Below are 27,637 nucleotides of genomic sequence, written 5' to 3'. Positions count from 1 at the left end.
AAAGAGTAGAAGACAGTACCTGACAAGTGCAAAATGATATGGTATTTATGTAATGCAAAGATACTCAGGCTAGGGTGCAAGTGGGGGTACTTATGTCTTTATGATCCTCACATAAGCATGCATGTGAGACATGGAAAGGTAAGCAAAGTCTCGGCTGACTTAGGAGTAAAGTTACTGACTTTGCACACCACAGAGATGAAATTAATATAACACATCCATGAGGTAGATACTAGTGTTAGCTCTGCTTGATGAGAATTTAGAAGCCTGGAGAAATTGGGAAGCTTGCTTACAGTCATATAGCTTAGAAGTAGTGAAGTCAGCCTTCAAACTCAGAATTCAAAGTCTCTGCCCTCAACGGCTATACTTTATTATTGCTGTAGCACACAAAAGTGTAGGATCACAGACCCAGGATTAGAGAAGGACCTCAACACGAGGAAATTGCAAGTGGACTGTATTCCTCTGGGCTCCAGAATCAGTTGAGGCCTCCTCTTCTGATCTCAAGGTGGAGGTTTCTCTTCCCCTGCTCTGAATGTCAGAATTGGAAAATCTTGGTCCCATCACTCCCAACAAAAAAAGAGGACTGTTCCACAATTCTAGCCCAGTTAACCATCTATACCTCCATCTGTCCTATCTACTGTTATGTGGACGTCTTCAGCAACCACCCCCAAGTCAATATTCATGTTCCTCTCTTTCAAAGTTTCTTAACCTTGGCACCATTGGCATTTTGGGTTGAATAATTCTTTGTGGGGGCTGTCCTGTGCACTGTAGTATGTTTAATAGCATTATCTGCTAGGTAACAGTAGCACCTTCTCCCCCACCCCTTAAGGTGACAATCAGAAATGTCTATAGACATTGTCAAGTGCCCTGTGGAGGGAAAAATCACGCCAGTTAGGAAACCTAGCACTATTTTGAAACAGACTGAAAAATGAGAGAGGATCTAGAACTCAAGAGGGAGAGTAAGCGGGGTGTAGTGATGAAGACTCAGGGTAAAAAGTATGAAGTTTTTGCTTCTTTACCTGAGTGAGCCTTGTAGGTCAATGGCCCCCAAATTATTTTTTCCAAAATAGCACTTTATTTTCATATGAATCATTTTAGTTTTAAGAACCCATTCCTTCTGATGGCAGAAAATGTTACCATAGCCATTTCTGTACAAACGAAATAACATTTTTTAAACCGAGTCCATTCAGAATGTTTCACTCCTCTTCCAAACACTTTATGTCAGCATGGGTGAGTATTATTGATCCATCTTGGAGTAATTAGTATTACTGATCCATTGGTATTACTGAGGCATCTTGGAGGAAGGGGAGATGTTCAATCAATGGTCGTCCTTTGTCTTTCTCCAGCATCCACCGAATTGAAACAATCTTGTTTAGTCTTTAGCTTGGATGTTTCCCTATGTGACATCTGATGAGGTTTCTATGTTGTCCCTGGTCTCCAGCTGTGTAATCAGTGGCACCTGAGTTTGCAGTAGTCACCACAAATGTCAGTAGTCTTCTGCTCCCATATGGTCCAATGTCCACTTATTCCACCTCAGGCCATAGAAAAAAAGGTTTGCTCCCCAGAGCTCACTGAGGTATGCAAGGCTCATGAGCCCAGACAGCCCAGGCAGCCATCTCTACTTCCTCATGAAGTCCTGGGGTAGCAAACTATGAGGTTGTTTCTTCACCAAGCAACTAGATCAAGCCATCAAACTCAAAGGGAGTTTCAGTATTCCAGTCACCTGGAGTATGAGCCAATGCAGAGGGTCCTTTTCTTGTCACCCACATACCTATCTAGCTTTATCACTGTTTCCTCCCTCAGTTTTAGGGGCGGTGGATAGAGAAAAGTGATGAACTTAATAATATAAATGTGGAACCATAAAAAATGGGGAACAAAAGTTAAATGTGATAACTCAGTTTTTTAAAAAATTTAGAAGTAATTTGAAGAAAAAGCTTCCATGAAGTGAACATATTGAATTCAAGGATCACAAAATAAAAGATTTCAAAGGATTTTAATGTTGTTTAGCTAAATGGCAATAGAACGGATCTCATTTTATCCGTTTCGGTTCTGGAAATTACTAAATAAAGGAAATCTAAAGTTTCAAAGCATAACCAGCCAAATTCCTATTTGCAGAATCTGAGTCACCTCCTGTTTACAATGCCAACCTTCCTCGGTCAGTAAAAAGCATTAAATGAAAACCAGGACCTTAGATAAATTTCCAGTCCAGAGAGCACAAGGGAGTCACAAGTTACCCACTTTGCACCATAGCAAAAGGTAGATAATGTATAAAGCATTATAGTAATGCAGTAGGCCCCAAAACAAGATGAAACATCTTCTTAGCCAGAAATGGAAAAGAAAACAATGATGAAGCTTGGATCCACTGGGTACTTAGCATGAAACAAGCAGAGACAGCTGTCCCTGCTGATGGGTAAAGGCCTCAGGGTTTGAGTGGGCGGAGTCGAGGCTGAAACAAAGTAACCTTACTGCTTTTTTTTTTTTATTTTTTATTTTTTTTTCCTTACTGCTTTTGACTGATAAAATTAAGAGACCTAATTTATACTGATGTGCATCCTAGTGTACAGGTATAAGAAACCATGAGTTTGGGATTGGGGGGTAAGGGAGCAAAGCAACAGACACCAAATCATCCACAGGCTGGCTCAATTACAGATGCATCAGCAATATTCCATAGGAAGGAAGTCCCAAAGCCACCATAAGACCTGGTTTTCACAGAGTCAGATGGAGGCACTTAGGGAAAAGGGAGAGGGAGGTGGTGGAGGTGGGGAGAAAGAGAATATGAGCATATAAGCAAACAACTTGAAATGCTTGCACCCTAAAGTTCCAAAATATACAAAGAAATTGAGTGCTAAGAAAAACAGTCAACAAAATCAACAATAGTATCATGAACACACTTCAGATTAATTTTATAGAATGGTTTAATAGAGGCTTTAAATATGCCTGAGGCACTCTTAGTTATAAACAATGTAAAGCTTGAATAATTTATGAAACAAAAAAAAAGGAATAAATAAGAAGATGAATGGATATTTTTAATGAAACTTCATTTTTAATGAAATGTATACATGAAAGTTACAAAAATTTAAAAAATGATAAATGGGCAAACTCTGCACTGGACACAATCAGAGAAAAAAAAATCTGAATCAAATTAGTATTGAGGCGTTTGCATAGACCATTTCCCAAAGAGATAAAGGGTAAATATAATGAGAGACCTGCTATTAGAGCGGTTTGATTAAGAAACTCCAACATACATCTGTGAGGAACCCCCCCAAAAAAGAGACTTTAGGGAATTACAGATAAATAGTTGGCAGGTTAATAGCTGAGGATTTATCAAAATTTTAAAAGATAAAAGAGTCCTCAGTTGGAAGACACATCTATTAAATTGCTATAGCACAGTGGGTGAAACTACAGAAAACTGGAAATAAGTAATTTAAAAAATATATTTTTAGGGACACCTAGGTGGCTCAGTGGTTGAACATCTGCCTTCGGCTCAGGTCATGACCCTGGAGTCCTGGGATCAAATCCCACATCGGGCTCCCCGCAGGGAGCCTGCTTCTCTCTGCCTATGTCTCTGCCTCTCTCTCTCTGTCTCTCATAAATAAATAAATAAATAAATAAATAAATAAATAATCTTAATTTAAAAAAAATTTTTTTTAGAGAAGGGGGGCAAGGGCAGAGAGAGACAGAGACAGAGAGATAGAATCTCAAGCAGGCTTCACACCCAGTATGGAGCCCAACACGGGGCTCAATCCCACAACCCTGGGATCATGACCTGGGCTGAAATCAAGAATCAGATACTTAACCAATTGAGCCACCCAGGCACCCCAGGGATAAATAATCTTAAAAGCTATTAGAAAGAAAAGACATTGATTACAAAGGAATCTCAGCTAGATTGATAGCATTTTTCTCATCAGCAACAATAAAACCAGATGATGTGAAAACAAGATCTTAAAAGTACTACAGGAAAATAACTAAACTCAAATCTTAAAACCATTTAAGTTCATCCAAGAGCAAGGGCAAAATAAGGATATTTTCAGATACATAAACTGTTTTACCACCCGCAGACTTCTGTTAAACTATAGTAAGTTATACACTAACAAGAATAACAGGAGGGAACGTCTGGGATATAAGGAGCAATTGTTAATACAAGAAACAAAGAATTTAATAAAATGTGATTGCAAAAGTTAAAAAAAATTTTCATAGAAATGTTTTCATTAAAAAATTAAAACTAAATCTTTGGACAATAACATGATAGGGATGTCCATGGGCAGTTAAAACTTGCTAAAATATGAATCATGTTTGGAGGACAAGAGAAAGACAAAATTCATTGAGAGTACAAGGAAATTCAGTTATGAATGTTTCTAAAAATTTTAATGATGATCTATTTCTAAAAGAATAGAAATAGATTTTATAGCTTTTAAATTAGGAGAAGTAAAAAGAAGGATAATGAAAATGTTATCTAAACAAGGAACACATAAAAAGGGACGATAGAAAACAACAGTAAATGGAAAACAGAAAAGATTGTACAAATACTTCCAAGTATATTAAATGAAAATAAATATAAATGGATTATTTTCATCAATTAATTGGGGAGATGTTGTTTAAAAGTACAAACTTTTAACTAGTAGATAAATAAGCACTGGAGCTCTATTGCACAACATAGTGATTATAGTCAACAATACTGTATTACAAGGGTCAAGATTATTAGAAGACTAGATATTATTTTCACCACAAAACGGAAATAATTTTGTGATGTGATTGAAGTGTGAGCTAATGCTACCATGGTAATCACATTGCAATCTGTAAATGTATCAAATCAACACACTGCACACCTTAAATTTACACAATGTTATGTTAATTATATCAATTAAAATGTTTATAGCATATGAGATGCATTTACTTATTTATCTACTTATTTTATTATTTTTTTGAGAGAGAGACAGTGCACAGGAGTCAGGAGAGGGGTAGGAGGAGAGAGAGAATCTCAAGCAGGCTCCATGCTCAGCAAAGAGCTTGCTGTGGGGCTTGACCTCATGACAAGCCTGAGATCATGATCTGAGCCAAAATCAAGAGTTAGATACCCAACCTAATGAGCCACCCAGGTGCCTGGACATTTAATTTTTTAAGTACATTTTATTTATTAATTTTTAATTTATTTTTAATTTTCTAAACTAAGTTTTAAAATAAAGAATCCCAAATAGCCAATAATCCTGAGGGGGAGGGAGAATGAAAATTAAAACAATGAGAAACCATGTAAATCCCATCTAAACTGTCAAAAATGAAGAGTTCTGACTACACCAAGTGTTGGTGAAACTGTGGAGCAAGGGAGAAGTCTAAGCAATAACTAGTGGGAATGTAAATGGGTGCAATCAGTATAGAGAACAACTTGGCAATACCTAGTAACTATAATTATATAGAGCATTCACCCCAGCAATTGCAATTTTATATATGCTATATATATTCTAGAAGAACATGCAAATATGTAAGAAGAGACATTTACAACAGTGTTTGAAGTTGCATTAGGACAGTGAAAAGCTGGTTGCATACATGAATTCTTATACAGTGATACTATGGAATACTATCAGCAGATGAAAATAATAAATTTAACCTGCAGATAATACATTTCTTTAAAAATGTCATGTCAAGAGAATTAAATTGTAGAGTGATAATATGATCTTGTTTATATTTTGTCCATAAGCTTAAGTAGTACTGTACAGTATTTATCATTAAATCTATATCCAGTGGTGGCATAGAAACATGCATAAAGGTAATAAATCAGCCATTCAAGATTGGAGTTACCACTGTGGAGAAGAGTGTGGAATTAGTGTCAGAGAACTGCACACAGGGGCTTCAGCTCTATCTAATATATTTTTTAAAAGATTTATTTTTAAGTACTGTCTACACTCCGCATGGAACTCGAACTCACAACCCCAAGATCAAGAGTCACAGGCTCGATTGACTGAATCAGCCAGGCACCTCTCTGATGTTTTATTTCTATTTAAAACTATATGCTCAGGGCGCCTGGGTGGCTCAGTGATTGACTGTCTGCCTTTGACTCAGGTCATGATCCTAGAGTCCTGGGATCAAGTCCTGAACCAGGCTCCCTTCAGGGAGCCTGCTTCTCCCTCTGCCTATGTCTCTGCCTCTCTCTCTGTGTCTCTCATGAATAAATAAAATCTTTTAGAAATATAAATAATAAACTATATGCACGAACATGGCAAAATATAACTTTAATAAAGTTGGGTAGAGATACTTGGGGTGCTTGTTTTATCATATGCTTTTCTATATTTTGGAAATATTTCTCAATTTTTTAAATTGTGCATTTGATTTTTTTTAAATAAGCTGGGGAAGGTTTGCAAGAGGGGAACCTTTTAGTTACTCAAAAAATTGTCATTTGCCTACTCTAAGAAGAAAAATAGAAATGTAACCATTTTCTTCTGTTGTTTCAGACACATGTATGACCACTTTGTTAACCTCTACCCACAACTGATTAAGAAACCTTCCATCGTGGATAAAGTGCAAGATTTTATGGAGTATGTATAATAGCTTTCCTCTGTCCTCTTTCCTCTTGGAGACTGCAGGGCCTGAATTGGGACTGCAGGGCAGTTTTTCCTTCACCAATTTGTTTTTCTACCTGTTCGGCAGGACTCCAGAGCTGGTCTTGTAGTGAGGTATAGCAGTTTTTGGTAATGACATGAAAACTGCTTACAGACATGTCCTCTAAGTTGGACTCTTTAAAAAGTCAGGTTGGATGTCATTATTGTTTGCTTGTGACACATCTGGAGGAAGACACCATCAATGTACAGAAGGCAAAGTAAATGCCTGGGCTGCTTCCACCTGAGGGCCCCTCTACTCCAGAGATCCCTCCTCATCCTCTCTCTGAGGTGCCTCTGTGTCACAGGCCTGGTTGCTCACCCTAGCTGGAGTGCTAGCTGTTATCCAGTCCTTATCCTTAGCTTCCTCGGAGAACACTGCCAATGTAATCAAGTTTTCTGAGGACTAATAATTCTCAATATTCAGAAGAGTTGTTTTCTATTTGTTTTATATCTAGGATTTGTTTTATATTTGTGGTTGTGATCAATTTGAGGACAAAAGGGCTCCTGGTTTGGCCCTCCAGATCATACACAGAGCAGTCTCTCCATCGAATGCTAATGTCCTACAAAGCATCATTAAAAATTATTGGGCTAGATCCCATGAAACAATGACCTTGTATTCTAAGACACATCTGGAAATAGCATGAAAAAATCAGAAATAGCTTTCAGTATACAAAGTTTTGTCAAATCATTCCCTATAAAGTGCAGAGAACTAAAAGAGGAGAAGCAGAATGGAAGGACTATAAAAGATAAGAGACTCTTGCTAAGCATGCTAGGACAGAGGTGTTGAGGTAGTTACCAGCAACAACAGAAGTAGAATGAACCATAAGCTATGAAAATGATTGGAAAGAAATATAAATATATATAAACCACCCTGTGCTTAAGGAGGTTTTGTTGTTGTTGATGAAATTTACCACTTCCACATACCAAAAAAAAGTTAATAACTTATCCTTACTGATTTAATAAGATATTATGGTTTTATATGAAATGCATTCAGATGGCCTGTCCTTGACTTTCATAGATTTCAATATCACAAGAGGCTAAATGTTACACCTAGGTAGAGCATGCAGAAAGCTATCAAGGAAGAACCATAGTCCCAGAAAGAAATTAAAAATCATTTAGGATTTTCCCTGATAGCCTTTCAAGGTGATTGGAACTTTACAAGATCCAGAATGTAAATTACACTAGCATAAATATCTGAACATATAATCTCTAAATGCTTGGGTATAATTTAGCTTTGGATGAGCAACCATGGAGATCTCTAGGGCAAATCTGATTTCTGTTGCAGGAAGCAAGATGAGTGGACCCGGAAAAACATGAAAGAATACAAGGATGACCCATTTTGGAGACATGTAGGCTATGTTATGACACAAATGGACGGGCTGTATGTAGGAGCAATGAGGAGGGCTATGTTAGAAAAGACAAAGGTAAGATTTTTAAAAGGCTGCTTGGAATTCATTTGGTATGGCAAGTATATTGGAAATTATCTTTAAAATAACATTGCAACCTAGAAGCAGATCAAATTAGGACTAGCTTATAAATTTCTTGCACACAAACACTGTCTTGTTATATTGCTAGCACCTGACTCAGCGTCTGACACAAAATTCAAGGGTAACGCACAATCTCTTTATCTCTTAATCTCTTTCATAATACTGTGCTGTGGAGTAGGTTAAGGAATGTACTGGATGAATGTACCAGCTATTTAACTAACCTAATAAAGCTAGTATTTTAGGTGATATAATTGTTAAGGCAAAATGTCTAAATGTACAAGTTCTATACTTCCCACCACCTATAACACATACACACATACACACACACATGCCCTCATCATAATATTTTCAAAAGCCTTACTAAATCACTGAAGATCCAAAGGTACCATTTAATATACTTCCAGGGACGCCTGGTCTGCTCTGCCTCAGGTCGTGATCCCAGGGTCCTGGGATTGAGTCCCACGTTGAGCTCCCTGCACAGAGCCTGCTTCTCCCTCTGCCTATGTCTCTGCCCCTCTCTCTGTGTGTCTCTCATGAATAAAAAATAAAATCTTTAAAATAATAATAATAATATACTTCCAAAAGTTATGAAGATTTTGTTTCCTGGGGGTAATACACACACAAGCGCGCATACACACACACACACACACACACACATATACTATATGTATATATATGTATATAGAAAAGTGTTGCAAAACATTCTTAAATCATATGAACCAAGCCTTAAGTTTAGAAATACAAAATTAAAACCATACTGAGACATACTTTCTCACTTGTCAATTTGGCAGAAATTCCAAAATATGAAAGGCTAGTCTGCTGGGAAGGCTAAGGGGGAAAAAAATCACTCTCCCAAAATACTGATGGTAATACAAAATGGTATATTTGCTATGGACAGAAAACTCAGTACCCAAATCACCTACTCATTTACTCTTTGTTCAAGGAATCCCACTTCTAGGATTATCACAGAGTTTCACATGCAAAAATTCAATATGGTTATGTGCTGGCCTCCTCATTGAGGATAATTTATAATAGCAAAAGACTGAAAAATAGGCAAATACATAGAAGACTCACTGCATAAATGATGTACGACAGGAATGGGGTAGATAGCCAAATATGCCATTACATACCAAATACTGTTATGGAGAGATGTTCAGGATCTGTTATGAAGTGTAAAAAACTAAGGTGAAGACCGGTGGGAATTGTTTACTGCCTTTTATATAAGAAATGGAAATAAGATGGATGCATGGATGGATGGATGGATGGATGGATGGATGGATGGATAGACAGATTTGCTTAACTTTCCAAGAATAAACAACAATGAAAGAATAAGCTATAAAAAAAAACTATTAAAAAAAGATTACATACCAAAAAAGGAATAAAAGAAAAGGGAGAAGACAGGAATGAAGGCTACATTTCTCTGAATGTGTCTTTATATACATTTGACTTTGGAACTTTGTAAATGCTGTTCATAATTATAAAACAAAATGGAATTATATAGAAGAAAAACAGTTCCTAAAACCTTAAAATGCATTAGTATGAATATATCTAACTATATATCAAGTTCATGGCATAACCACATGGAGAGCAGTTATTTCCAGTGACCTTAACACAGTTACCACTGTACATTCTTCATGGGATAGATCCTAAGGACAAGAAAAACCACAACCACCATAAAAATAAAAACAAAATTACCTTAAACTGTTAATTCAGTAATCTCACCTTAGCAATAATATTAGTGTTGTTATTTTAAAATTTAATAGATATGGTGAGGGGATCCTCAGGTGGCTCAGTGGTTTAGTGCCTGCCTTTGGCCCAGGGCATGATCCTGGAGTCCCAGGATAGAATCCCACATCAGGCTCCCTACATGGAGCCTGTTTCTCCCTCTGCCTGTGTCTCTGCCTCTCTCTCTCTCTCTGTCTCTCTCTCTGTCTCTCATGAATAAATAAATCTTTTAAAAAAATAGATGTGGTGAGATTAAGCAAATAAATAAATTGAATGTCAAGATTTTCAGCATAAGAAAAATCAGTGAAGTAAAGACAGTGTAGTTTATAAAGCTGTTATCTAAGTAGGAAGTCACTATTTGACTTCCTTTAAAAAAAAGTCATATTTTCTTGCTTTGCCCCTTGAGAAGGCTTAGAAATAATGAGAATAGCATTGATCCAGTAGCACTGAGCATCCCCTAGGAGACTATGATTTAAGGTAAGCATCAATATCTCAAATAAGACCAAAAAAAGTACTAGCCATGAAGAAAATTATAAAATCTGCTAATTTAAATAAATTTTTTTCATCAGAAGACACTATATATACAGAAAGTGAAAAGATATGCTGCAAATCAAGAGAAAATATTTGCAATAATTTAACAAAGGGTTTGTATTGGAAATACATAAAAAAACAACAAATAAATTTAAAGAAAGAAAATACCCAATGTAAAAAAGGGCAGTAGGCAAAAATATCAATAGGAATTTCACAGAAAAGGAAACAAAAATGACCTATAAACGTGGAGAAATGCTTAATTTCAAAGACATACAGATTAAAAGGTCAACAAGGGGATGCCTGGGTGGCTCAGTCAGTTCAGCATCTGCCTTCAGCTCAGGTCATGATCTTGGGGTCCCGAGATCTAGCCCTGTGTGGAACTCCTCAATGAGTGGGGAGTCAGCTTCTCCCTATCCTTCTGCTGCTGTTCTGTTCATGCTCTCTCTCGCTTGCTTGCTCGCTCGCTTTCAAATAAATAAATAAATAAATAAATAAATAAAGAAATAAATAGTCTTTTTAAAAAAATGCCTCAATGAGATTATATTACACACCAGAAGTGGGAAATCTTAACCACTGCTGAATTGAGTAAATTGTTCCAACTGCTTTGGAAAGGGATTAGATGTTACTTGAAACATTTAAAGATAACACATGTTCTACAACCTAGTAAATACATCAGAGGTTAAAAACATTCTTGGATGTAGAAGGTCCCTATACAAAAAAATCAGAGTACCGTTGCTTTGCTGCAAACTGGAAATACTCCAAATGTTCATCATATTGTGATATTATATATTCAGGTAATTGAATACTTTATAGCAATGAAAATGAATAAGCTATTTCTACACTATCAACATTGATAAATGTCAAAAAAAATAATTTTAGGAGAAGAATGTACATAATATAATTCTATTTGAATAAAGTCAAAAGCAGGCAGATTTAAAAATACATTGTCTGGGGATGTATACACAGATGACAATGTAATAGAAAAGTGGGTAAACAGCCACACAGAATTTAGCAGATGCTTACTCTTGGTAAGGAGGAGGATGAGATTGGAGGCTTCCAAGGCACAGCTAATGTTCTATTTCCTAATCTGTGAGGTGGGTTCATAAGTGGTATTTTTTTTCTATTTCTTCTTAAATTGTGCATATACATTTTATTCTTTCATATGTATGGTACCATTCTTAATTTTAAAAATAAAGGCAAAAAAATTAAAGGCAAATTACAAACTGAAAAATAATGTTTTCACTTTATATCAGACAATGAACTAATTTCCTTAATATTTAAAGAACTCTTAAAAGTTGATAAGAGAAAGAATAAGAAAAATAAATAAGGCATATGAACAGTTTACAAAAAAACAAATCCGAAGGTTTTTAAACATGCTCAGCCTTACTCCGGATAAAAGAATTACCAATATAAACTACAATGAGATACTGTTTTTCACCTATCCAAATGGAAATAAACTCAGTGTTTAATATGTTGTTGAGGCTGTAAGAGTGTCTATTAAAATAAGCCCAACGAAGACAATTTGGCAATATTTATTAAAATCTAAATCACTTCTAGGTATCTATCCTCACCACATACAAAGTAATGTGTCCAAGATTGATTATTGTAACATGTTGTAACAGCAAAAGACTAGAAAGCACCTAAAAGTCTATCAGTACAATACTGGTTAAAATATAATGTATCTAGTAACAGGATGATGGGATTTAAGGAGGGCAACATGAAGTAATGAGCACTGGGTGTCATATGCAACTGATGATAACTGAACTCTGCATTTGAAACTAATGATGACTATATGTTGGCTAATTGAATTTAAAGTTATATATAATATATATATATATAGTGTTTAAGAGAATGAGGAAGATTTTTACATCTAAAATGGAAAGGTCACCAAAACAAGTGAAAAATATTAAGGGAAAAGGAATCAAGGTGAAGAGTAGTGCTTACAGGGGCACCTGGATGGCTCAGTGGTTGAGCATCCGCCTTTGGCTCAGGTCATGATCCCGGGGTCCTGGGATTGAGATCAGGCTCCTCGCAGAGAGCCTGCTTCTCCCTCTACCCACGTCTCTACCTTTCTCTCTGTGTCTCTCATGAATAAATACATAAAATCTTTTTTAAAAAGAAAAAGGAGTCGTGTGTATAATCACTACCATTTGTTTAAAAAATGTGTTTATAAGACACATTAAAACATCTAAAGATAGACACAGAAACCAATAAAAGTGGCAGACTGGAAACAAAGTGGCACCTGAGCAAATGGAGGATAGGAGTAAGGAGAATTTATACTGTAGATCTGAACATAATTTTTTTTAAGATTTATTTATTGAGGCTAGAGGGAGAAGGGAGAGAATCTCAAGCAGACTTCCTGCCCCACGCCCACCACCTTGAGATCATGACCTAAGCTGAAATCAAGAGTCTGATGCTCAACCGACTGAACCACCCAGGCGCCCCACCCCCATCATAATTTTTAAATCTTGAATAATGACAGTATTACTTATTCAAAAAACAACACAAAGAGAATACTTCTATAAAAAATCAGGTTCTGGTTTTTGCTTTTTTGCTTTTGTTTTCTAGGTTAAAATGCCATTTGTGTTTGTCTTTTCACCAACTCTGCCCAAAGACCAATTTGTAGATCTCAGCCCCAGGCTACTCTGGTGGATTGACTCTTGTCAAGCTGTGCTCTCTAGTTAGCTCAAATTACATATTCAAGTCTGACCATTGCTTTGGGGTAAATGCTGTTAAGCTAGTGACTCCTACATTAAACACACAATAATTTTTTTTTAAATCTTAGTTGAATATTTGCTATAAATCAGTGATTCTCAACTATGGGCAATCTCCCTCCAGACATGGCTGGCAATGCCTTGGAAGACACTGTTGGTAATCAAAACCAGGAGGGTGTTACTGATACTAATGGGGAGAGGCTGCGGATGCTGCTAAATATTTTATAGTGCACAACCCCCACAAGAAAGAATTATTTGGCCCAAAATAATCACTAGTGTTTTGGGTATCAAAATCTGTTAACACATCTCTTACAAACCATAAAGTAATAATTATTTTATAAGCCACAGTAGAATCTAGTGCATTTGTTCCATTAGGGACCCTGCCAAAGGAATAACTGAATGGATCTCTGACAACAGGAAAACTAGAAAAATGGCATCCAACTGCCACAAATCACCTTTAAGACCAGTCTTTGTCTTTTTCCAGCCCATGACCCTGTTCCAGATTCAGTTCCTGAATGCTGTTGGAGATCTGTTGGATCTAATTCCCTCGGTTTCTCCCACAAAAAATTCCAGCCTGAAGGTTTTTAAGAGATGGGACATGGGACATTGCTCTGCTCTTATTAAGGTGAGACACATAGCAGCCTCTCTCTTTTTTCCTTGCTCTGGTCCACACAGGCTTTTTCTATATGTCTCCCCAAGTGTGTATCCACACTCCACGCCTCTGGCTCGAGCCATCTATCAGCTCCTGGTTCCTCTATCTAGAAGTTAAGAACTGGAAGGAGCTGATAGAGGGAGTTGTAAGTACAGGATGTTACCTATGTTTCTTCCACCATTCTTCCCATGCGTTTTGAATCTCCTGCTCCCACCTCCCACAGTCTTCCATTTTAGATACTTAAAGGACACATTACAGGTTAATGTTTTGTCCCATGGCCATATTTTCAGATAATATAGCAATGAAAACCCAAATTGACACAATCCCTGGATACTTCCTACACTTGTAGTCAGTGATCTATATACATCTGCGTCATTCACTATGATTCTGGCTATAGGTTCTTCCTGGATTTGAGAACATCTTTTTTGCTCACTCAAGCTGGTATACATACGCAGCCATGCTCAGGATATATAAACACTGGGACTTCAACATCAAAGATAAAGACACCAGCAGTAATCGCCTCTCTTTCAGCAGTTACCCAGGTAAATAAATTTAGAGGGACATCCAAGTACTCTGAGTATTATTTCAGAATGCAACCTTGGTGATTCAAAGTAACTGGAATGGGAGAAGAAATCTTTAAGAGGTCAGTATGCATGAATGAAAATTGGTTTTCAGAATGCCTCTTGATGGAATACAGCGCTAGTGCTTTTATTTAATGGGATGGTGTGGACAAAGTTAATAGCTGCCAAAAATTCACTTCAACAAATTCCGAGTGAGGTACAAGGCACTTTACTGGGCTCGGCGGTGGAAGCCATGATCGGCGACAGAGATCCTGCTCTCAGTATCTCCTCAAGGGCCTGTTTCTCTTATTCATCACAGTATCCACAGAACTTAACCTTGTGTGTGGCACCTTGTACTTAATCCATTTTTGCTGGATGAATGGATGAGTGAATATGTAAGCTTATAAATCTCACACTAGCAAGATAAGTACAATACAGATAAAAATAGTATTATTGCCGGGTACTTTGTGTGCTACAGCAGGAACGTAAGGAATGTTATGAGTACTCAAAAGAGGGTCAGCTCACATCGGATTGTCAAGGAAAGGAGAGAGAGATTGACACTTGAGATGAATCATGAATGATGACTAGAATTGGAACAGGTAGAAATGGGTGGGAAGGACAGACTCTGTGGAATAGGAGTTGCAATCCCCTATTCTTAGAGGAGCCAGGCAGATGATGTAAAACGGATCAAGGGGGGCTGGTATAAGAAAATAAAAGTTCAAACAGTTGTAGCAAACATATGACCCACTGAAAGGGCTCCAGGTGCTCAGCTCCCACTGTCTGTTGGCACTCAGCAGTATGGAAATCAGTGTTGCTAGATCCTCCAAATGCTGAAGATAGAAATATGGATTTAAGAAAACCCACTGGGTGAACCCAACAAAACATGTCTGCTAGCTGGAATCACCCCCTCAATTGTAGGTTTGCAACCTCTTCAGGGAACATCATGGGTAAAGAGAAGGAAAAAATTCTTACTAAATATCTGAAAGTCCAACATGGAGACAAGGTGGACACTTCTGACCTTTAATTACATATGTGTAACTTACAGGGTGGTTGTAACAACCATCTGTTGTATCTATGGACCTTTGTCAGAGTATTATCCCCCACTCCTGGTATTATTGTTCCTAATAGAATTGATACCATCGCATTAGGACTTCTGACCAGTGGCATAACTTGATATTTTTCTGTGCTTGTGACCTGATCCTTCCTTTCAAAACACTTTGATTTCATCTTTCTTGGTGCTTGCTTAACTGTTTTAGTATTGAGGGGGACTGGGCACTCGTCTCTCAGAGTTAGACCGTGTTTTGATTCTTTGTATTCCTTTAGAATGAAATTTAAGAACTACAGAAGACTGAGGCTAGTCTAATAGTCATATTCTTCCTCTTATTTGTAATAAAATGCAATGTTCAGATGTTACCTATACTGCTTTGAAATCTCTGCAGAATGATGTTCTTCCATAGTCTTAACAAACCTGGATCCCAAAGGTAGTGATGGGGAAGGACATGGAGGAAGTTCCTATGAAAGGTATAACACTTAACATCTGCACATATGTATATATATTTTCAGAATACATAGACACATAGATAATAGAGATTTTTTGAGCATTTAAACTGAGAGAAAACACTTTTTCTAACCCCAAAGTGTTTTTATAGGAGCTTGTATAGCAATGTGATTCATATTTTAATTGGACAGTTTTGTTCTCAGTAGCAAACATGAAAAACATGTAGGATCTTATTTCTATGACGAAGAATTGTTTGATTAAAGGATCAGCCACTTTGGATTCATCCAATACATGTGGGGCTAAACTTTGCCAAGAACTTAATTCCATGTGTGCTGTTGATTCCAGAACAAAGCTGGATGGCTTGTTTGTGTGGTGGGGGTGGTGGGGGTGGTGGTGGAGGAGGAGGAGTGCCATCATAGATGGAGTGGATTAGGAGTGTGGTATCAGGACCCAGAGGCTGTTCGTGACATGAGCAAGGGTATTAAGAATTACTGAGTCAGAACAGAAGCTATAACAAGTCATGAAATATTTGTGACTTGGCTGAGAGGTACGTGTTTAAGATGACAATAACTGGGCTGATACAGAAACCATTATACTAAAGATAAAAATAACTTTGACTATTTCAAATGCACCTGTCCATACTTTTACAATACATCATGAGACCCCACCCCACCCGATTCTGTGGAAGTGACCATCAAGATGATTGCCATGAAAAACACAAAGGCTTCAAGACACAAAGACATTTTTTTGTTCTGAGGTTGTCAAAAAGGAGAATGGTAGAGCTTGGACAGCTATAAACTGTTCCTCCATGGACAAAATCCAATGATTTTATTTTGGCAAGCCTCAGTTTTCTCATCTTTGGAATGAAACTAATATAAAGGCTTACTTCACAAAGCTGTAAACATTATGCAATTTACTTATTCATCTACAATTTTCTATGAAGTTGTTGTGTTAGGCAAAGTATTTATGATGGGAAATAGGACAGACATATTCACTATTCTAATAAAATTTGTATTCTGGTGAAAGAGACAAAAAAGCAATGATTAAAGCATAATTTGTGTAATAATAGGGAAAGACTACTTTGGGGATGTTGAGATAGTTTCCAAGAGAAAGTAAAATTCAAGTTGAGACACAAAAACAAGTATAAATTGGCCCACAAATGGGAACAATGGGATGATAAAATGTTCTACGTGGGCCAAACAGTGAGTGTAAAGGCCTGTAGGCAAGAAAAAAAAAATGTGGAGAAGGCCCGAATGAGGAAATGGAGGATAATGCAAGACCACGAAAGTGGCAAGTGATAGAAGAGACATTAATAGATTTGCATTTTAGAATTACCTGGCCCATGAGAGGAGGAGGACAAGAGAAGCTGGCAAGAGAAGCCTTGGCAATTTAGAAGCCTGAGGCAATAATCCAGGTGCATCAAGCCACGTAAGGTTTTGTAGATGGTCAGTCAGTACGTGGATGGAAGATTGTGATCCATCATCAAGAAGAGAAAAATATCAACAATGACTGCTGAATTACTCTAGCAATTCATGAATTTCATACTCCCGCATAATAGAATAGAAGAAACAATAGTAATCTAGCACACCCAGACTTATCTAAATCTCATGCTCTGTGTTCACCAGAGCCCTAGGTGACTCCATAATAAAAATGGAGGTGGTTCTGTCAAGGAAACTAATGTAATAACCCCTCTCTTAATCTAGATGAGGTAAGGTGACGTGGTAGCTTAATAGTCTCCATCCTTTCCAGATTGTTTTTTTTAAAAAGTGGTAAAGAATTTCCTTTATCCTTGGGGAAATTATTTCACCTGAAGATACTAACATGATATGTCCTGAGAAAGTCAAAAGTAGATTACAAGTAGGCCAGGGGCTGATAAACCTCAGGACTACCCTCAGGCCCAGGTGAGTGATGGTTCTTCTTTGAAGTGCATTCCTCAAAATTTCCTAAGTGCCCCCTCCAGAACCTCGAGACCAGCCAGGTTGGCAGTACTAGGGCATCCTGGCACTGGCCTGTGTCCCATGTGTGCCTTATTTAGGGGGTGCCTGGGTAGCTTAGGCAGTTAAGTGTCCAATTCTTGATCTCAGCTCAGGTCTTGATCTCAGGGTTGGAGCCCTCTTTAAAAAAAAAAAAAAAAAAAAAAAAAAAAGTCCCCAGCCCATGTGTGTCTTATGTAGGGAAGCACTTTTACAGAAATTTTCAAAATGCCCTCCTAGTGCCCAGGACCAGGAAGGATAGCAGAGCCATCAAGGTGAGGCTAAGCTGAGACAGGAACCCATGTGAGCTCTTCCCTCCATCCCTACCCAAGCAACAAGATATTGCTCATCAACATAAGGGGCTCTGGGACTCCAGCCTCCAGGATGGCCCTGGTGAGCAGATCCTTTCTGCTGCCATCACAGTGTATTTTCTGCATGATTGCGCTGACAGTGTTGGTGACATGATGATTTGAGTGGCCCTCATATCAGACACAACCTGTGTTCAGAGCTCTAGGCTACAGAGATTGCTCTTACCCTTGGGCTTAAGCATGTATGTGGACCTGGTTGTCACTGATGTACCACGTCCTTTCAACTGCACTGGAGGGTGGCAGAGGAGGCAATGAGTGAAAGTTACCCTGTGCTCCAGTGCGGGTCTCTCGGGACGGTCACCCCACCCCCACCCCCACTGGCTCTGAATCATGTGTTCAGTGGTCCTCTGGGGAGCGTTAGGCCTGGCCCTTTTAAAGGCTCTTGAGAATTTTGCTCCACGACACAAACAGACCTTTGCAGCAGATGTCATGCCCCACAAGGCAATTTCCTATTCTCTCAGGTCAGTCTTCAGCTGGATGGACATTCCTTGTGGGATTGGGACTGCTCTTCTGGCTCCGCCCACAGGCTTCTCACCTATCCTGCCCATTGGTGGGGGTGTGTGGAAGGTAGGGTTTAGTCAGTATGGAAAGAAAGCACATTCTAGGAATGCAATGATTACAGCATAAGAAGTCCAAGAGAAGACAGATACAGACGGAAAATCTGTTGATGTACGTTTATGCTATAAAATTCTGAATGGCGCTTTAATGACCAGAAAGGGAGTTCTCATTCACTCTTTTCTGGACATTCTTGGTAAGATTTGCATCTGTGGTCATCATTAATAAGTACAGTAATGCTTTTTGAGAGAGTCCTTTGAAGCAAGTGTTCACAGGTGGCATGATAGACTGCAGACTTGCAGAGTCATTAAGTAAATGGTGTTAGGGAACTGCAGAGGCAAAGAAATCTATGTTGTTTCAGTACAAACAGGTTACAAAGAGTCTTGGCTTTATTAATTATAACAATATTGCTACCTTTTTCCATAGTGGGCAATATAAAATTATTCAGGAACAATGCACTTAATAATAAAGAATGTAGAGAGTTAGTACCTGGACACTTTAAAGAATCTTTATGTGTGCTGATCAGACAATAGACAAGTATATTGGTATCTTTCTCTACCCATTATTCCAAATCTTCATTTATAAGTCTCTATACCTCCTATGGGCCTATGAATTTTGCAATCTGCCTTTTCATCAAATTGAGCCCTGCAAAAAATAATTCACCTGGGGCTCTGGAAGCTCTAAAGAAGGTAGCCCTGGATAACCTTGTTCTAGAAGCATCCCATCCGGTTTTGAATTGCCATGGTCTGTTTTACCTGACAACTGAGGAAGATAAAAGCCCCGTTTATCCTCCTCCAGGATAAACCAACTATTGATTTTGGTTATGCAGTCAAGAGCCAAAGAAGTAAGACATAGAAATCCCATAGGGAATGGCAGCACTAAAAAAGGTAGTTGATACTACTGTATGAAGACTTCACTGCCAAAAGGTCTACTGATTTTGACATTGAATCTTTGAATAAATTCAAAGTAAATCAACATATCAGTAATACTGAGTCTTTCAATCCACAAATATTGTATCTGCATTTATTTAGGTCTTCTTTAATTTGAACAATGCATTATAAAGGGTCTTGCATGCTTTTAGTTATTTTTATATCTAAATAATTTCTGATGCTACTATAATCAAAAATGATATTTTATTCCTTTTCCAGTTGTTCATTGCTTTTATAGTTTATTGCTTCATAACAAGCCTCTTCAAAAATTAGAGGCTCAAAATAACAATAATCCGTATCTCATGGTTTCTATGGACCAGGAATTTAGATTAGGACACAGTGAGGATGGCTTGTCTGTACTTCTCTGTATCTGGGTATTTAGCTGCAGACGCAAAGACTGAGGGGCTGAAATCTACAAGAGCTTAACTGAAGGTAGAGGATATACTCCCGAGGTGACTCACTTACATGGTTGACAAGATGGTGCTGGCGAATCGGTTCCCCTCTACATGGGCCTCTCCACAGGACAGCTCAAGTAACCTCATGGCAAGGTGTCTGGCTTCACCCAGACCAAGTGATCCAAAAGAACAAGGCAGAAGCAGCAATGCCTATTATGACCTAGTCTCAGAAGTCATACATGGTCACTTCCACCACATTCTATTCATTAGAAGCACATTATTATGACCAGCCCACATACAAGGAAAGGAAATTAGAATCTATTTTTTCAAGGGAAGAATGTCAAAGAATATATGAAAAATTTGAAACCATCACAATATAGAAATATGATTTTTTTTGTGTATTTACTGTGTACCTTGAGACTTTTCTAAGTGCACTTGGTTCTAACAACCATTTTGTAGATTTCTTGGGCTTTTTCTGTATACATAACCATGCCATCTCTGTGTAAAGACAGTTTTACTTCTTCCTTCCCTTATATGTCTCTGTTTTCTTGCACAATTGCACTGGTAGGACCTCCAGGACAATGTAGACTAGAAGTGGCATAAAAATCCTTTCCTGATTCCTGATCTTAGGGGAGAAGTATTCAGTCTTTCACCATAAAGAATAATGTTAGTTGTAGGTTTATGGAAAATACCCTTTGTAAGCTTAAAGAAGAACACCCCTCCATTTTGTTTAATGTGGTTTTGTGAAATTCTCAGCTTCTATTAAAATGACCATATATTTCTCCTTTACTAACATGGTGAGTTCCATTGGTTGACTTTCAGATGTGAAACCAACCTGGCATTCCTGGGATTAACCCCATTTAGCCATAGTATTCTTTTATTTATTCTTTAATCAACTTACTAATATTTTGTTAAGAATTTTTTCATTTGTATTTGTGAGAGATATTGGTCTGTGGTTTCTTGTAATAGTTTTGGTGTCCTGGTAAGCCTGTCCTTATAATCTGAGTTTGGAATTATTTTTTTTTTTATTCTGTGTTTTCTGAAAGAGTTTGTGTAGGACTGCTAATTTTTTTTCTTAAATGTTTAATAGAATTCATCAATTAAGCTATCTAGACATGGGGTTTTTTGTTGGAAAGGTTTTAACTATGAATACAATTTCTTTTATTGATACAGCACTATTCTAATTCTTCTTGTGCCACTGTTAAAAATTCTTCAAGGAATTTGTTCATTTCTTCAAAGTTATCATGTTTGTAAAATGAGGAAAATGAGTAAAGTAAAATGACCTAAAGCTATTTATAGTAGTTTCTATGAGCCCTTTAATGTCTGTATCTGTAGTTAGGTCCTTTTAATCATTCATGGTACTATATCTTCTTTTTTGTTATTTAGTCTAGCTTGAGATGTGTCAGTTTTACTGTATTTTCCAATACCCAGATTTTATTTTCATTGATTTGTTTCCTATTGTTTGTTCATTCATCCTCCTTGTTGATTTCCATTCTTATCTTTATCATATATCTGACTATAAAATATCCATTGTTTGTTGGTGTTGTTCTTTCAGAAACAATTCATTTTGCTTTTAAGTTAAAGGGTTAAAACTAAAAAAGAGCCATGAGCTCAAGACCTCCCAGGCACGCCATGGGGTGGAGCTTTTGCACAGGGAACAAAGCTGGAATATATTCAAAGTGTTTTAATTGAGGATTCCAGTAATAATGATTCCTAAGAGGCTGGGTCTTCAGGTTTAATTATCTGTAAGTGAGGTTCTCTGGAATGCGCTTAGTGTGTCTCATCAAGACTGCAAGCATTGCTACTTTGCATAACATCCAGGCATCCCATCACCTCCCTCGCACACATACACACACCCTTGGATTTAAAATTCTCAGGGGAGATTGCTAAAAATGCAAATTCCAAAGAGTCATCCATAGAAATTCTTACTGAGTTGGTCTGCGCTGGAGCATTTGTAACAAACATACCAGGTGATTCTAAAACACTGGATCCAAGCCCATCCACTGAGACTCTGGCAATTCTATTGGTCTGTAGCAAAGATTTTGCTCAGTCTTTTCTTGTATTAAGTTCAAATACTTTAAAGTGAGTGCACAGGAAGAAGAAAGAAGAGTCTCAAACCTCCAAGAAAATGTAGCTGCCTCTCTCATAATCCATAATGTTATTACCTGCCTAAATTACAAAATTGCCTACTTAGTATACAATAATTACTTTTACTGATTTCATGTTACCTCTTTTATCTCAGATACTTTCATCCTAAAGCTGAAATATATACACTTTGAAAGTTCATACACACCAAGATTTATGTCTTCTGCTTTTTAAAACATAGAACCAAGGGAGGAAAAGAAATAAAAGTAGAACAAGGGTACCTCTTTCAAAGAATTGCAGATAGATTTTATAGCACTTCATTTCTGTTTTCTTAAGTGCCATTCTTTCATTCTCTGGCACCACCCAGGGAACTGAGGCCTTCCTTTGCCCAGGCCATACCTATCTCTCTCCACTCTACCCTGTTTAAACATGCAGCTCCCCATGACTCACTCTCTTTTTCATTGTTTCTACTGTATTTCCTCCATTGTGTGTGTTAAGAGTTGTTGCCATCTGCAAGACTACATATTTGTTCCCATCATGTCTGTCAAGTATTCAGTATAGTGGTAAAGGCATGTGTTGACAGTTAAGTCTTTGGTTTATTCCTGAAAATGCTGTTTATTAGCTTTAAATGGCTGAGCATTTTAAAAAGTGGCTCATTGAAGTGCCATTTTGGTGACGATCAGATGGTGTTCCTCCTTCTAAAGCAAGGTGTTCGGTGTATGGTAGGTACACAGTCAATGTTAGTCACCACTATCTCCTCTTTCTTCCTTAGATTTAACAGTTATTTATTGAGCACCTACTCTGTGTCAAATCCTCTTTTTGGTGCTGGAGTGAACAACACAGAAAAAGTCCTTGCCCCGATGGAGCTTACATGCTATGGGATAGATGGAAAAGAAAACAGTAAACAAATTAACATAAAGTAAATAAGATAATTCATTATTGAAGAAAAACAGATTTCGTTTTGATGTGAATGATAACAGACTATGGATTAAATATAAAGCTAACTTCTTTATAGTCACTCTAAGTAATTTTTAAGAGACCTACTAATTCCTTTATGTGGACCACTGCAGGATATTCAGACTTTACAGTACAGGCTTTGTGTGCTTGAATGCACAATAGTATGAATCCTTCATTGATCACATTCCTACTGCAAGATTAGGCAGAAATGTGCTTAATAAATACTTCCTTGATTGAAGAATAATCACTGGAAGGAGAAGTGGAGATTGACTGCTACCAGTTAGGAATCTTAGCAGGAAGACAAGCAAATAAATGCCATTCGGGAAGGTGGGAAGACTGAGTCCTTTGTTAAGCAGGCAAAATAAATGGCTGTAGGATTTTATGTCCTGGGATAATAGGGCTTCCCTTCCTAAGAGTGAGGAAGCAGAAGAGCCTCCAGCTGCCACTGTAAAGCAGAGGTTCTGGTAGAGCTTGGAGGGGAGCCGAGAGAAGCCCGGAGGGTGGTCTGGGCATGAGCCTTCGGGAAAAATCTCCTGAAGGAATTCTGATATAGTCTCTGAATTGGGAATTACTGTGTAGTGCTGGGGACATACTCTGTGTGTCATACATGCTTATTCACTGGTTATCATGCTGGCTTAGATACTCAGGCAGACAGCCTAGCACAGGTTGGTGCTCTCCATAGGGCAGAGAAATGATACTGTCCCTCTTCAGTAGTGGGAAGAAGTTAAGTGGAAAGACTGAGAGCATGGTACAAAATTATTTTGTTTTCCCTTAAAAGAGGAAAGAAAAGAGAGTCCCCAAAGGTCAGATGTGTTAAATCAAATGGCAGTAAGACCTTTTAAAACAAACTGTGTTATATAATTGGATTATTAATAAATTGTATCACTTTGCTTTTCCCACATAAAAAAACAATCTCCAAACCTTTGTGGCTTGAAACAATATGTGACTATTAATGCTTTTGAGTCCACAGGTCAGCTAAGTGGCTCTTTCTAGACACCTCAGCTGCTCGTGTTCATGCATCTGTGGTTGTCTGTGGAGTGGGTGTGCAGCCTTGCTGATTTTGGAAGAACTCCCTTGCATGTTTGGAGGTTGGTGGGCTAGAATTTGACCTTGGCTAAAATGGTTGGTCCTCCTCCACACAGTCTCTCACATAGAAACCAGACTCGACTGGACTTGTCTACAAGACAATAACAAGGTCCCAGGAGAGTAAGCAGCAATGTGCAAGGTTTCTTGAGGCCTAGCCTCAGAATTCGCACATTCTGTTAGCCAAAGCCAGATCCAAATCCAGCCCAGATTTAGGAGATACAGAAACAGACATCTTTGGATGGGAGATGCTGCAAAGTCACACTGCAGAGAATATGGAGGGGTGTGTGTGTGTGTGTGTGTGTGTGTGTGTGAAGAAATGCAGCATAGCTATTTTTATAATCACAATCCATACTACTGACACTGAGTTGTATGTTACTTATGTTCTTGGTCAACACTGATTCTATTCTTTGGGGGGGAAATTAGTGTGTTTGGTCTTTGGAGCTTTAGAGAAGTTAATTAATGCAATATGGGAAATTGCACATTGTAAACGCCCCTGATAGGATACCAAAGGTACATTATTGTGCTAAAACAATGGGTCTAAAAAAATAAATAAATAAAAAAAAATAAAACAATGGGTCTAAATAGCATCAGAGGGTGGTGATCACTTTTTTTATGATTCAAGTGTTTTAAGTCTTGAGATTTATTAACCGTCAGGGTTCCCTTTTATTTCTTAATAAATTCAGCAATGAACTTAACATGAAATGTTATTTGCAGGCTGGCTTTCATTCTTGACTGTGTCACTTTCTCCTGATCTAAAACAGTCTGCCTTTCAAAACTGCTAATGATAGATAGAAGCAAGATGCTACCAAAGAGTATTTTTTTCTATGTAATGTTTCAGGACTTTGTCCTCCCACTCAGCCTTTTCCTTTTTTCATCTTAAACTCTAAACTATAGAATTAACCTTCTTGATTTGTTTTGCAGGCCAATTCACTGTCATTGTTCCAGAGTTCTGGGTGGCCTACATTTTTCCATCTTTAGTAAATAATCTTGCTCTTGAAGGAACCACGGCGCCTTCCATGTTAGTATTATTCACACATATCAAAGAACGCCTGCCCTCTGGTGTTCATAGAGGTTGCTACAAGGCGTGAATTAGCAAGTTTATTATGTCAGAAATACGACATTCCACTTCATGGAGATTTTCTACCAGAGAGCTTGCCCAAGGCTGCCAAGTATGGTTGTGCAGTTTGAACACTGCAAAACAACCACAGCCTGAGAGGTGAATGGTCATTGAAATCCAACCCACACTTTGCTTGTGAAGCCATGCATCCAGTGTCCTGGCTGTATCTTCCAAGAGGAGTTGCCTATTAAAATTTCATTCAAGGGAGCCATCCACTCATCAAGCCTTATCCCACGTGGAGTGTGCAACTTTCTGTCATTTATGCAAACTTCTGATGGGCCGGTGACAGCCTTGTGGAGGTTCATTATGAGCTGGTTGGACACTGCTTTCATCATGTACCCTTCTGACTCAGAAATCTCTAGAAATTAAAATTACTCCATTAGCACTGAATGACATCACTTAGTCCCAGGTTATCAGAGGAAGGGAATAAGGAACAGAAGCGAAGTATGAAGTGCCAAAGTTATTAGTTGCAATGCAGGGAACTAAAATGCAGGCTTTCTGACTCCCATTGCAGCTCTAAGTGCTTATCTTTAGCTTCAGGTGTTCCTATTATTTGTTTGCACCCTACCTATCCCTACCAGGCCTAGAAGAGATGCAGAATGAATGAATGAATGAATGAATGAATGAATGAATGAATTTTCAAATATATTCTTTTTTTTATTTTAATTCCAGTGTAGTTAGCATGAAGTGTTATATTAGTTTCAGGTATATAATATAGTGATTCAACACTTCCATACATCCTCTTATGCTCATCACAAGCACCCTTCTTAATCCTCATCACCTATTTCACCCATCTCCCCACCCACCTACCTCCCCTCTGGTAACCATCTGTTTGTTTTCTGTGATTAAGAGTCTGGTTTTTTGGTTTATCTATCTTTTCCCTTTGTTCTTTTGTTTTGTTTCTTAAATTTCACATGAGTGAAATCATATGGTATTTGTCTTTCTCTGACTTATTTCACTTAGCATAATGCTCTCTAGTTCCATGTATGTCATTGCAAATGGCAATTTCGTTCTTTTTGATGGCTGAGTAATATTCCATTCTATGTATATACCACTTCTTCTTTGCCCATTCTTCTATCAATGGACACTTGGGCTGCTTCCATAATTTGATTATTGTAGATAATGCTGCAGTAAACATAGAGATGCATGTATCCCTTAGAATTAGTGTTTTCATATTCTTTGGGTAAATATTCTGTGCAATTCCTGGATCATAGGGTAATTCTATTTTTAATTTTTTGAGGAACCATGATGTCTTCCATAGGAACTACACCAGTATGCATTCCCACCTACAGTGCACAAAGAAGGGCTCCTTTTTCTCTACATCTTTGCTAACACTTGTTCCTTGAGTGTTTTATTTTAGCCATTCTGACTGGTGTGAGGTGATATTTCGTTGTAGTTTTGATTTGCATTCCCCTGGTGATGAGTGATGTTGAGCATCTTTTCATGTGTCTGTTGGCCATCTGTATGTATTCTTTGGCCAACTGTATTTTCTAATGATTCTTGGTCTCAACCTCCCAAACTTCCAATCTCCTAGGCCATATCTATTCCTGCTGTACATCTTTGTTCATACCTGTGATGGTCACTGCTCTCTACCTAGTTGACTCCCTTTTTTTAAAGATTTTATTTATGTATTTATGTATGTATGTATTTATTTATTTTTAAATATTTTATTTACTTTTATTCATGAGAGACACAGAGAGGCAGAGGCACAGGCAGAGGGGGAAGCAGGCTCCCTGCAGGGAGCCTGATGTGGGACTGGATCCCAGGACCCCGGGATCACACCCTGAGCCAAAGGCAGATGCTCAACCACTGAACCATCTAGGCATCCTATTTATTTATTTTAGAGACAGAGAGCATGAGTTTGGGGAGGAGCAGATGGGGAGGGAGAGAGAGGGGAAGAACCTCCTGCAGAGTCTGCGTGAGCACAGAGCTCCATGCAGGCTTGACCTCACAACCATGAGATCACGACCTGAGCCAAATCCAAGAGTCAGATTCTTAATGGACTGAGGCCCTAGGTGCCCCATAGTCAAGCCCCATAGTCAACTCTTATACAAGCTTCAAGACTCAGTTCCAGATCTACTTCCTCCATGAAGCTTTCCTACTCCAGCCTTCACTAAGCTAGAAGAAGGAGAGCCATAAAGGCTGAGTGTAGGTGTTCACACTTGTTGGAAAGAGCACTGGACTGGTTCAAGGACCTGCATTCTAAGCCCAGGTCTGTCAGGAGCTGGCTGTCTGGTCCTCAAAGATGCCCTCACCTCTCTGAGCCTCATCTTGTTCTTCCTGATTGCAAAAGCATCAGATACATTGGTGTTCCTCCATGTGTGGCCTGAATAGTGCTGGTGAGGTGGTAGTAGGTGGTTCATGGACAAGCAATTTTGCATGTTAGTAGAAATGTGTTTATTTTAATGTGTTTTCTGA

The 27,637-nt window shown here is 38.1% G+C and overlaps 1 protein-coding gene and 1 long non-coding RNA gene across 2 annotated transcripts in view; one reads left to right on the top strand and one right to left on the bottom strand.

Annotated features, from left to right (window-relative positions):
• LOC102154873 overlaps positions 1 to 20,184 on the bottom strand; it is a 66,214-nt gene extending 46,030 nt beyond the window's left edge. Inside the window, exon 1 of the long non-coding RNA XR_005379892.1 lies at positions 20,045 to 20,184. This is a non-coding gene — a long non-coding RNA (uncharacterized LOC102154873). The remainder of the gene's footprint in view (positions 1 to 20,044) is intronic.
• PLBD1 (phospholipase B domain containing 1) overlaps positions 1 to 27,637 on the top strand; it is a 50,616-nt gene that overhangs the window by 14,011 nt on the left and 8,968 nt on the right. Inside the window, exons 3-6 of the mRNA XM_038576871.1 lie at positions 6,441 to 6,524; positions 7,873 to 8,011; positions 13,529 to 13,669; positions 14,094 to 14,238. Of these exons, the coding sequence (XP_038432799.1) occupies positions 6,441 to 6,524; positions 7,873 to 8,011; positions 13,529 to 13,669; positions 14,094 to 14,238 (509 nt within the window). The remainder of the gene's footprint in view (positions 1 to 6,440; positions 6,525 to 7,872; positions 8,012 to 13,528; positions 13,670 to 14,093; positions 14,239 to 27,637) is intronic.

This window comes from Canis lupus, chromosome 27, assembly GCF_011100685.1.
Source record: "Canis lupus familiaris isolate Mischka breed German Shepherd chromosome 27, alternate assembly UU_Cfam_GSD_1.0, whole genome shotgun sequence".
In the NCBI taxonomy this organism is placed as follows: Eukaryota; Metazoa; Chordata; class Mammalia; order Carnivora; family Canidae; genus Canis; species Canis lupus.
This window is presented reverse-complemented; position numbering and strand designations above follow the sequence as displayed.